The sequence below is a fragment of the Aquarana catesbeiana genome, linkage group LG01 (assembly GCF_042186555.1).
Source record: "Aquarana catesbeiana isolate 2022-GZ linkage group LG01, ASM4218655v1, whole genome shotgun sequence".
NCBI lineage: Eukaryota > Metazoa > Chordata > Amphibia > Anura > Ranidae > Aquarana > Aquarana catesbeiana.
The window spans coordinates 260,612,569-260,625,485 of NC_133324.1; the positions used below are offsets into that span (position 1 = coordinate 260,612,569).

The window sequence follows — 12,917 nt, forward strand, 5'->3', positions numbered from 1 at the left end:
TGTATTTTAGGGTGTAATTCCACATATAACCTTGGCATGTGTGAGCAATATATCATTTAGTGACAACTTTGTGTATTTTTTAAAATATTCAATGGGCTCAACATGCCTCTCAGCAATTTCCTTGGGGTGTCTACTTCCCGAAATGGGCTCATATGGGGGGGGGGGGTTTGTACTGCCCTGCCATGTCGGCACCTTAAGAAATGAGATAGGAAGTCATAAACTAAAAGCTGCGTAAATTCCAGAAAATTTACCCTAGTTTGTAGACGCTATAACTTTATAACTTTTGCGCAAATCGATAAATATACGCTTATTGACATTTTTTTTACCAAAGACATGTAGCTGAATACATTTTGGCCTAAATGTATGACTAAAATTGAGTTTATTAAAAAAGTAGAATATATAATTTTTTTTTTTAATTTTTGTTTTTTTTCCGTTTATATAACAAAAAATAAAAATCGCAGAGGCAATCAAATACCATGAAAAGAAAGCTCTATTTGTGGGGGAAAAAAAAGACGCAAATTTTGTTTGGGTACAGCATTGCATGACCGTGCAATTACCAGTTAAATCAGTGCAGTGCCAAATTGTAAAAAGTGCTCTGGTCGTTGAGCAACCAAATCCTCCGGGGCTGAAGTGGTTAATAAACCCCCTTCCTGCCCAGACCAGTTTTCAGCGCTCTCGCACTTTGACAATTGTGCGGTCATGCCACAAAGTACCCAAATAAAATTTTTATCATATTTTCACACAGAGCTTTCTTTTGGTGGTATTTAATCACCACTGGGTTTTTTTATTTTTTGCTAAAAAAAACGAAAAAAGACCTATAATTAAAGAAAAAAAAACTATTTCATGGTTTGTTATAAATTTTTGAAAACAGGTAGTTTTTATCCTTCATTCAGGAGCGCTGATGAGGCTGCAATCATGGGCACTGATAGGGGGCACTGATAGGTGGCACTTAAGGGTACTGATATGCGTCACTGATGGGCAATGGTAGGTGACACTGAGAGGCAGCACTGATCGGTGGCACTGATGATGAGGCACTGATGGGCATTGATTGGCAGCACTGGTGGGTATTGATAGGTGGCACTGGTGGGCACAGATGAGGCAGCCGTGGCTCTCTATGTGAGGGACCGATCTCCCTCTGACAGAAGCGGATGGTTGGCTTTTTTCCCCCCACGCTGATAGTGTAAGGGAAAAAAAAAAAGGTTACCGAACTTCTGTTTACATCACCGATCAGTTGTCATTGGCTGACAGCTGATTACGTGATAAGGGGCCGGGAGGCAGCTCATGCATGGGAAGACGTCATATGATGGCCCCCAGCAATTGAGGCCCTCGCTGTAGCCGTCATTCGGCTATAGCGCGTGCAGGAGGAGGTTAAAGTTTACAGGTCTAGTGCTATAATTATTGCTCTTGCTCGGTTGTTCATGGCGATACCTCACATATGTTGTGCAAACACCGTTTACATATGTGGGCGTGACCTACGTATGTGTTCACTACTGCACGCGGGGACAAGGGCGCTTTAAAACATTTTTTTAGAATATCTTTTCCATTTTTACACTGTCCCTTTAAAAAAAAAAAATAATGCAGCATGATAGGTTCTCTTTATGAAGAGATCTGTGGTCAAAAAGACCCCAAATCTCTCCTCTACCCTTAAAGCAAAAGATAAAAAACTTTTTTTTAATGTTTTACTTTTAAGGGGGAAAAAGAAAAATATTTACGTGGCTCAAGAAATGGAAGTGACATCGAAGTCGCTCTGGTCCTTAAATGGCATAGAGATGAGCAGTGGCCATCTTGCCATCACTCATCTCTATGCAAAAACCCTGCCGATGCCGGATGGTTCCCTGGCTCAGCGATCATTAAAGTGTAAGTTCACCTTTACAGAAAAGTCTGTATGGCGAACTTACACAAGACCCCCTCCTCACCATTGAGCCAACCCCCCCCCTGGTCCTGCTGACCTGGATGCGGCAATCTCCCGTTCTTAGCCCCAGTATATCTGCGTCAGGAGTCCAGGGTTTAGAAATCCCCTCAGCTGAATGTCCTAAACGTACCCCGTCAGGAGGGACATTTTGGAGCACTCTAATTAGTCAGCGCTGTCACATGGGCGGCGCCAACCAATCAGAAGCCGCATAGCCCATCCTGTCAGCTGGGAAGAAGACGTGTGGATGCCGAGAGGATTTCTAAGCCCCCGGACTCCTGACGCCGATATATCGGGGCTCAGAACGAACAGAAGATTGGTCGGGTCACCGCTGGGATAACTTTTATTGGACAGTGCGCTGCCTATAGGAAAAAATATGTACTGGGGTTATGGCATCTAGCTGGAGCCATAACTCTGGTATTTATCGTCAAAAATATAACGTGCGTGCACAATTTTAAAGCATGATATGTTGGATATCTATTTACTCAATGTAACACCATCTTTCACATTTTATAAAAAATTGGATAAATATTGTGTTTTTAATTTTTTTTCATTAACCACTTCACATCCGGAAGATTTACCTCCCTTCCTGACCACGCCATTTTTTGCAACACAGCACTGCAAACAACTGCACGTTCGTACAACAGTGTACCCAAATAAAATGTATGTCCTTTTTTTCCCACAAATAGAGCTTTCTTTTTTTGCGTAACTCTGCATTTTTATTTTTTGCACTATAAACGGAAAAAAAAACCCAACAATTAAAAAAAAAAACAATATTTTTTACTTTCTGCTATAAATCATCCTATAGAAAAATCTAATTTCTTCATAAATTTAGGTCAATATAATGAGGGGAAAAAAGTAATTGATCCCTTGCTGATTTTGTATGTTGCCCACTGACAAAGAAATGATCAGTTTATTATTTTAATGGTAGGTTTGTTTTAACAGTGAGAGACAGAATAACAACAAAAATATTGAGGAAAAACGCATTTCAAAAAAAGTTATAAATTGATTTGCATTTTATCCACTTCAATACCAGGCACTTTCCCCCCTTCCTCCCCAAGCAATTTTTCAGCTTTCAGCGCTGACACTTTTTAAATGACAACTGTGCAGTCATGCTACACTGTATCCAAACAAAATTTTTATCATTTTGTTTCCACAGATAGAGCTTTCTTTGGTGGTTTTTGATCACCTCTGGGATTTTTATTTTCTACTAAACAAAACAAGACCGAAAGTTTTTGTTTCTGTTATAAAACTTTGTAAATAAGTTTTCTCCTTCACTGATGAGGCTGCACTGACGGGCACTGATAAGGTGGCACTGATGATGGGCACTAATACGCGGCATTGATAGGTGGCACAGCTATTCAACACTGATGGGCACACATAGGTGGCACTGATGAGTGACACTGATAGGCAACACTGATGGGCACTTATAGGTTACACTTATGGGCATTGATAGGGGGCACTGATAGGCGGCACTCATGGGTACGGATAGGCACTGATGGGTGGCACTGGTAGATGGCACTGATAAGCAGTCACTGGCAGGCATTAGTAATGGGGACTGATTGGCATCCCTGGTGGCCATGGGTGGCATACCAGGTGGTCTTGGGTGGGCATCCTCGGGGGGCTGCGCTGATAATCAGCGCAAACCCCCCCCCCTGTAGGAGTCGCCGATCGGCTCTCCTCCTCTCACGTCTGATAGACACGAGTGAAGAAAGGCCAAAACACTGCTTTTCCTGTTTACACCGTGATCAGCTGTGATTGGACACTGCTGATCATGTGGTAAACAGTCTCCATCATAGACTCTTTACCTAGATCGGAGTTGCAGTGCGTCGGACTGACGTGCCACACCAGTAATTGCCGTTCGGCGCGCTGGCTTGTTATCCTGATCACGTCTCTTGACGTCCGGTCAGGATAACTAAACCACTTAGCGCATGTCATATTGCTATATGGCGGATGGGAAGTGGTTAATTGGTGAAATAAGTATTTGACCCCCTATCAATCAGCAAGATTTCTGGGTCCCAGGTGTCTTTATACAGGTAACAAGCTGAGATTAAGAGCACTCGCTTAAAGGGAGTGCTCCTGATCTCAGCTTTTTGCCTGTATAAAAGACATCTGTCCATAGAAGCAATTCATCAATCAGATTCCAGTCTCTCCACCATGGCCAAGACCATAGAGCTGTCGAAGGATGTCAGGGACAAGATTGTACACTTGCACAAGACTGGTATGGGCTACAAGACCATTGCCAAGCAGCTTGGGGAGAGGGTGACAACAGTTTGTGTGATTATTCGCAAATGGAAGACACAAAATAACTGTCAATCTCCCTCGGTCTACAGGCCCGTCTGAAGTTTGCTAATGAACATCTGAATGATTCAGGGGAGGGGTGAACTGGGTGTTAGTTTTGTGGTCAGATGAGACCAAAATCAAGCTCTTTGGCTTCAACTAAACTCGCCGTGTTTGGAGGAAGATGGATGCAGACTATGACCCCCACCCCCACTGTCAAACATGGAGGTGGAAACATTATGCTTTGGGGGTGTTTTTCTGCTAAGTGGACAGGACAGCTTCACCAAATCAAAGGGATGATTGACAGGGTCATGTACTGTCAAATCTTGAGTGAGAACCTCCTTCCCTCAGCCAGGGCATTGCAAATGGGTCGTGGATGGGTCTTTCAGCATGACAATGACCCAAAACACACAGCCTAGGCAACAAAGGAGTCATTCAAGAAGAAGCACATTAAGGTTCTGGAGTGGCCTAGCCAGTCCCAAGACTTTAATCCCATAGAAAATATGTGGATGGATCTGAATGTTCAAGTTACTAAAGTTAGCCTTGAAAGACGTGGAGAGGATCTGAACAGAGGAGTGGGAAAAAATCCCTCCTGAGATGTGTGCAAACCTGGTGGCCAACAACAAGAAACATCTGGCCTCTGTGATTGTCAACAAGGGTTTTGCCACCAAGCACTGAGTCATTTTGTGCAAAGGGGTCAAATACTTATCTCACTCATTGAAATGCAAATGAATTTATAACTTTTGAAATGCATTTTACTGTATTTTTTTGTTGTTATTTTGTCTCACTGTTAAAGTAAACCTACCAAAAGCAAATACTTTTTTTCTCTCACTGTATGTATTTTGCTACATAATTTTGCTTAAAAAAATAAATAAATTCCCTATAAGCATATATTGATTTGTTTGCGCAAAAGTTATAATGTCTAAAAACTTTTTTTCGTTTTTTTTTTTTTTTATCTAGTAATGGCAGTGATCACCAATTAGCGGGACTGCAATATTGCGGCGGACAAATTGGACACTGACACTTTTTTGGGAACCAGCGACACTAATACAGGATCAGTACTAAAAATATGCACTGTACTAATGACACTGACTGGGAAGGGGTAAACATCAGGGGTGATCATAGGGTTAACTGTGTGCATAGCTAGTGTATGTGCACTGTGTGGGAGGTGTTTTTTCTAGGGGAAGACATGGATCCAATGGCAATCTGCCTTGTTTTTACATAGACTGCCGACCTGCTTGTGTACCGAGTGATCGGGAGGTGCTGGTGGACATCGGGTCCGCCGTACCCGCCCAAAGCATCAACTGTGGTTATTCACTAGCACTCGAGCCCGCTACCTGGAAGTGCAAGATCACATAAACGTACGTGATCCTGCACACAGTGACCGCCCTGCAGCAGTAAAACTGCTATAGTATGGTTGGCAAGCGGTTAAAGTGTATTTTTTGCAACCCAAAAAAAAAATTGCGTTTGAAAAACTGCTGCGCAAATACCGAGTGACTTAAAAAATTGCATTTGTCGCCATTTTATTCCTTAGGGTCTGCTAAAAAATGTATAATGTTTGGGGGTTCTAAGTAATTTTCGAGCAAAAAATTATTTAAACTTGTAAACAAAAAGTGCCAGGAAAAAGCCTGGTCTCCACATGGTTAAAGTATAACTAAAGGCTATTTTTTTTTTTTTTTTTTTTAGTTTTGGATAAAGTAGACAGGGATAAACACCTGACAATTTTTATTGCTGTCTGTGTCCCTGTTAGGGAGATTCACCCTCTATTTCTCCTGTTCACCATTATCGTTGAAAGTAAAAGAAAGGCGAATTTCCCCATTAAGGAATAGAGGGGAAATCTTCCAATCTGGACGCTAGTTCTGGTGAAAACAAACATATATTGTATAGCGCAAAACTGAGGTAATTATACTCTTAATGGCAAAAGTCTATTTTTGTAAAGTCCTAAAATGCATGACTATATAGTATATAAAAGTCACAAAGGAGGTGGTTGTAGTCCACTGTTCAGGGCTAGCCTTGTGCAGGGGAACAGAAGCAATCTCCAAATATGCATGGAGAAAAGAGTACATCCACCTCTGAGAGTAGACTGTAAACAAATTTAATAAAGACACAGTAAAGTAACATGTTAGAAATGTAAAAGGTGCATATCTATTTGCTCAACGTCTGGTGTTTATAGAAAGTCAGGGGCCTATGCCGGAGCTGTCACCACATCTGGCAGGGCCCTCTCTCCGCCTGCTGGATGGTGAAATAAGAGAAAGCCTGGAGCAAGGGCTAGGATGCACGCTGGACACGCATGTATGCGCACTAAGGAACTGAAGATAGTGCTCCTTAGTCAAGCTCTTCCAAGGAATTATCTTAATTTGCAGGGATTTCCTCTCACTTCATGTTTGGATATGGTACAGGAAGTGAGGATAGACATAGATGGGGAAAAAAAATCTGACAGGTATTATAACCCTCTCTTGCTCCATCCAAAATGAAAAATTTGTTTTGCCTAAAGTTTTACTTTAATACACGTGTAAAGAGATAGGAAAATGCTTTTTAAAATGCATTGGTTCTACCTTGCAGTGATGAGAACAGGGTTCACTGAAATGGATGGGTTTTACACATAAAATATATTGTTTTATGGGTTACCATACTTTACCACCCAAGAATGTGCAAGTTTGAGGACCCTTAACTTTTAATTTCTTTCTTATGAATTTATAATTGTGTTACCGGTTACTGACTGGCTCATGTACTTTTTAATGCTGCAGAATGGCTCTCCTGGGCAAAATCCGTTAAGGGTGCGGCTTTGCCCAGGAGAGCCGCCAGAGGGCGCCGAGCAAAGCAGGGGACCTGATGCACGTGGCCAGTGGGCATGATCGCTGCCGGCTACGTGCACGAGAGCCAGCACGGGGATTTGTGTGTGTAAACACAAATCCCTGTGCTGTCAGGGAAGAGGAGACCGATCGTGTGTTCCTACTAAGTAGAAACAACGATCTGTCTCCTCCTCTAGTCAGTCCTATTCCCATACAGTTAGAACATGCTGAGGGAACACACATTTAACACCTTGATCGCCCCCTAGTTTTAACCCCTTCCCTGCCAGTGACATTTACACAGCAATCAGTGCATATTTATAGCACTGATCACTGTATAAATGTCAATGGTCCCAAAAATGTGTTAAAAGTGTCCGATCTGTCCATCGCAATACCGCCAAAAATCACAGATCGCCGATAAAAATGCCATAAATCTTTCCTATAGTTTGTAGACGCTAGAACTTTTGTGCGACCCAATCAATATACCCTTGTTGCAATTTTTTTAACCAAAAAATGTAGAAGAATACATATTTGCCTAAACTGATGAAGAAATTTGTTTTTTTTTAACAAATTTGGGAATATTTATTATAGCAAAAAGTACAAATTTATGTTTTTTTTAAAAAAGTTTGCTCTTTTTTTGTTTATAGCGCAAAAAATAAAAACCGTAGAGGTGATCAAATACCACCAGAAGAAAGCTTCTGTGGGGAAAAAAAGGACACAAATTTCGTTTGGGTACAGCATTGAATGACAGCAGTTAAAGCGACGCACTGCCAAATTGTAAAAAAGTGCTCTGGTCAGGGAGGTGGTGGAACCTTTTAGGGCTGAAGTGGTTAAATTTAGTCTTGTTTTTCAGTCACCTCTGTTAGACAGCACAACCACATCGTCAACCTCTGCTGCACAGCTTGATCAAGAACTACATAATGAAGGGTAGCATCACACCAATGAGGCAAACTCTTTGCTCTCTTCTGTCAGTTCTTCATATCTGTTGCATCCTCCCCCAGTCTGAGTGCTGTTGTACTAGAGTTTTATAGAAGGAGATTTAAAAAAATCACTTACAGCATTTTAATTCACATAACTGCAACGATTGTTTATTTTGTATGTGCCTGCTGTTCTACTATAAAGTTTTTTTTTACCCCTCACTGGTGGCTTGCAAATATGCTATAGCAGTCCTCAAGTTTTCCACTCTCACTTTGCGAGTGAAAAATTAGGGATGGGGAGGAGCTGGGCTGCCTTGGGGGGGGGGATAGCTGTTTTGGCGTGCTATCCTGCTCTGTGATCCCGCGGCTCCCCTCTTCCTCCAGTCAGTATCCAGCCGCCCCCTCTCTCTTCCTCTGCCCAGGCGAGGCTGCAATGGTGGGCACAGTGTGGCTGCAATGGTGGGCACAGTGAGGCTGCAATGGTGGGCACCACTGTGCTGCAATGATGGGCACAGTCAGGCTGCAATGGTGGGAACAGTGAATCTGCAATGGTGGGCACAATGGGAGACTTCAATGATGGACACGGTGAGGTTGCAGTGGTGGGCACTGTGAGGTTGCAGTGGTGGGCACAGTGAAGCTGCAGTGGTGGACACAATGAGGCTGCAATGGTTGGCACAGTGAGGCTGCAATGATGGGCACATTGAGGCTGCAGTGGTGGGCACAGGTGAGCCTGCATTGATGGGCACTGGTGAGGCTGTGCTGGGGGCACTGATAAACTTGTTAATATTTATTTTTGTAACTTAATTCTGCAGAAAACATTTATCTCATTTCATGAGATAATTTATGGGGGCGTGATTAGGGGTGGGGCAGGGTAGAAGATGGGTGGGGCAACTGGTGTCGAGTAACCCTTGAGGTCTGGCTAGTAGCTCAGAACTTGAAATTTTAAGCCCTGTGCTATAGTGATAGTTGTTGAATTCAAACACATTTAATAATTTCTCCACCTTTCATTTTAATCAGACATTTATATTTTTTTATCTGTTTTACACATATATTTTCAGGTTGTTTGCCTTTTGTCCAGTAATCGCAAGGACCGATATGATGCTGTTAAGAAGTTTCTTTGTATCGATCGCCCAGTTCCCAGTCAGTGTGTTTTAGCAAGGACCTTAAGCAAACCCAAAACAGTTTTTTCAGTTGCTACAAAAATTGCTTTGCAGATGAACTGCAAAATGGGTGGAGAACTGTGGAGCCTGGAAATACCTGTGAGTATTGGTATTATAGTGGGGGGGGTCTGCAATCTATATAACTGTTTATCGTAATTCGTAATCATATTGGATACAGGAATTGATTTTTAGATCGTAGGTTATGTTCCGCTGCCTTCAGGTAATTGGACACTGGGAAAACTAATCAGCAACTTCACCCCCAGTGTATCCATATAACTTTGCCCACTCTGTGAGGTTTCAGTTTTTTGCTAGTTTTCTTTGGTGATGGACCTCTTCTGTTGAATTTTTTTTTTCTGTTTTTCACCAGTTTTTCTTTCCTAGACACACCTAATTCTTCACTTCCAAATACTGCAATGTGCACTAAAAAGCGGGCAATCTACTGTTTCTTTTGAGGACATTTCCTCCTTTAAGTTTTACAGTGTTCATAGTCATTTGGAGACTCTTATGAAGTTTTCCTTTTCTTATCTCACCTTCCAGGATGGCAACACATGAGAAATGATAGGCTCCTCCCTACAGAAATACAATCAAATCACAGCTGTTTAAAGGATAACTAAACCTTCATTGAAAAAAAAAAAAGTCACACTTACCTCCTCTGTGCAGTTGGTTTTGCACAGAGGGGCCCTGTCAGGAAAGGTTCCACCTGCTGATGACACTATTCGACAACTGGCGTGCAGTACTAATGTCCACCAGCAGGTGTCTCCTGGCAGTTTGGAACTTTCAGAGGAGCTTTCCCCTGCTGGTGTTATGTGATCTTTGGGCTGCAGTACTGGTTTCCACCAGTGGGTTGTTCCTGGCAGTATGGAGCAGATATCACCTCCTGCAGTCAGGCATCACCTGAGCCTGATTGCATACCCGGCAAGCTCACACACACCTTGCCTTGGTGTCTTCTTTGTGCCCTGACCTGAAAGTTCTGATCCCTGTACCCTGAACCTGTGTTTGTACCTGTTCCTGTCTATCCTGTATCCCTGCCCTGCAGCCTGATCCCTTCCACCTTCTCCCTGTCTGTCATACTCCTTTCCAGCCATCTGTTGATCTCCTGTTTATGACACCGGCCTGGCTAATGATTACGATTCTGGTATTCCCTTTTGCTGTATATACTTGTCTGATTATTGTTATTTGTGGGTCTTGTTTGATATTGATTTGTTGTGCACTTTGTGATATTGGAGGTGGTTGCATTTATATTTTGTTCACTTATCTTGATTAAATTACTCACATTTTCACTTACATACGTTTGGTTCACTCTGTACAGTCCACACAGCTCTGGTCACATCTGATTTGACAGGCCCCGATCCTCCTCTACTGGGGTCCCTCAGCGGCGCTCCTCCTCTTCTCAGATCCCTGTTAGAGAAGCGCTCACGCTTCCCACAGGTACCCCTGTGAGCCAGGTTTAGGAACGCCAGTGAGGGCTGAACTAACCTGCTGCCTCAGAGCTTCTCAAAGGTCGCCCCCACGGCATTGTGCAGGTAGTCCGGGAGTATCAATCCCCCACCTTTGCATGCCGCTCAGCAGCTCGGCTCTACTGACTTCCCCTGCATGCAGTAGGTGCCATTTTGGGGAAGTCCGATGTAAGACACCAAAGGGAGGACTTGGTGCGCTCCAAGTTTCGCTCTGAAGTCGTAACATCGAGTCAGAGCAGGAAGAGGGTGGAGCGCGACCAAGGAAATGGGTTTAAAGTGTGGTGGAGACGCCTGACCCATGTGGCTCCAAAGGCTAAAGCACTCCTGTCTCACCACGGATAGAAGAGGAAGGAAGAGTGACTGTTCGTTGTTTCCTCTTTTCTTGCAGGTTCCTCAAGCGGAGCTCAGGAGGTCTCTGACAAAAACCACCTTCTACATCCGCTAGCACTAGTGCCAGTAAAACTACAGTAATTGCGGGGAATGATTGTCTAAATCCCCCACCAAGCCGTTTTGTTATCAGTGTATTAACAAACTGGCTGGGAAATAGGCCTCAGGGTTAATTAAATATTTTCTTAAATCTGTTCAAGAGGAAATGTTGGCCACTATTCAATTTTTCCGCTCCCCTGCACCCACACCTCAGGTGGTAGACTCGGGAGGAACTCACCCCTAAAGAGGGTCCCTCCTTTCAGGAGAATTCACTGTCCAAAGCAGGACCAAGTATCTCTTTGCCTGGATAGTGATGTGGAAGACATCAGGTCAAGTAGACACCTGCGACCTAGAGGACATGGAGGGACTCCTTCAGTCTATTTATGCCACTGAAGAGAACCCTGAACCAGTTAAAGAAACCTCTACACAGGATATAATGTACAGGGGGTTGGTAAAAAACAAGGCAAGGGTATTTCCCCTACACCAGTCTTTTGAAGGATGCAGTGTTAATTTTGTTGACTAAAACATTTTGGTCGACTAAATGAATACTATTTTAGTCGACTAAAATACGACTAAAACAATTGAGATAACTAAAATACGATTAAAATGGCATTTTAGTCAAGACTAAAATGGGACTAAAACTAAAATGGCATTTTAGTCAAAAGACTAAAACTAAATTGAAATTTGTCTTCAAAATTAACACTGGTCTGTAGTGCATGTTCATACCTCAATACCATAAATAATATATAAGATTTTTAATTCCAGCGGTATATAATGAGTTTGGAAATTGTATGTTAACTAATGCATTACAATTTAATTACACCCATTAGATTTTAGATGACTAAAATGAGTTTTAGTCGACTAAAATGTACTGGAGATTTTAGTCGACTAAAACGTAGGACATTTTAGTAGACTAAAATATACTGGAAATTTAGTCTACTAAATACGACTAAAACTAAAACAATTGCAGAAGACTAAAATGGGACTAAAACTAAAATGCCATTTTAGTCCTAAAACTAAATCGAAATTTGCTGCCAAAATGAACACTGGAAGGATGTAGTTCTTCAATAATGGGAATTTCCTGATAGGAGTTTGGTCATTCCTAAAACCTGGAAAAGAAGATTCCCCTTCAAGGAGGAGGTAGTGGAAAAATTCCTGAAGGTTCCTAAGTTGGACGCCGCCCTTTCCCAGGTGACAAAGTCTGACCTCTTCTTTGAGGACTGTGGGAATATCCAGGATGCATTGTATCACAAATCGGAGTCCCTGCTCAAAAAAGTGTGGAGACTAATGCCTCTGCTATGGCCCCAGCATTAGCAACAACCTGCGTTGCCAGAAATGCAGACTTTTGGATAGAGAAACTTAATAAACACCTCTCACAGGGCAATAAGTCTCAGGAAGTCCTAGATTCCCTTTCGGTGATACAGAAGGCTGTAGCCTTCCTAGCTGATGCGGCTGTGGATTCTGTAAAAGCCTCAGCCAAAACAGGTGCCCTGATTAACTCAGTCAGGAGGGCCATATGGGTTAAAGCCTGAGAAGGCAATCTCACTTCAAATGCCAAACAGCAGTCTGCCCTTTGAAAGGTCATTGTTGTTTGGGTCAGATCTAGATAAGGTTTTGTCCAGGTCCTCAGAGAAAGGGAAGAAATTTCCTGTCAAACCCAGACGGGAAAAGTACAGGAAACATTTTTGAGGCCCCTAGAGGACAAAATCAACACAAATCTAAGAAAGAACACAACAGGAAGTGGGGGTACTGTCGAGGTTGGCAGAAGGGTAATTTGATCTTTCCCTCTCCAGGCCAAAGCACCAAAGATGCCAAGTGACGCCAGGGTAGGGGGGAGACTGTTTCATTTCCCAGTGGGAGGAAATTTCAGACAATCCATTCATCATCAAACTAATCAGAGAAGGCTACCGCCTAGAGTTCTCATCAGAACCCTCGCCTATGATTGCGTTAGCGCATCCTACCAAGGACGCATTAAAAAA

General features: G+C 42.7%; 1 protein-coding gene across 1 annotated transcript in view; it reads left to right on the forward strand.

The window, feature by feature from the left end:
• The window catches only part of PIWIL1 (piwi like RNA-mediated gene silencing 1), a 766,743-nt gene that overhangs the window by 539,691 nt on the left and 214,135 nt on the right, over positions 1–12,917 (forward strand). The window contains exon 16 of the mRNA XM_073597707.1: positions 8,954–9,154. Coding sequence (XP_073453808.1) covers positions 8,954–9,154 — 201 coding nt within the window. The remainder of the gene's footprint in view (positions 1–8,953; positions 9,155–12,917) is intronic.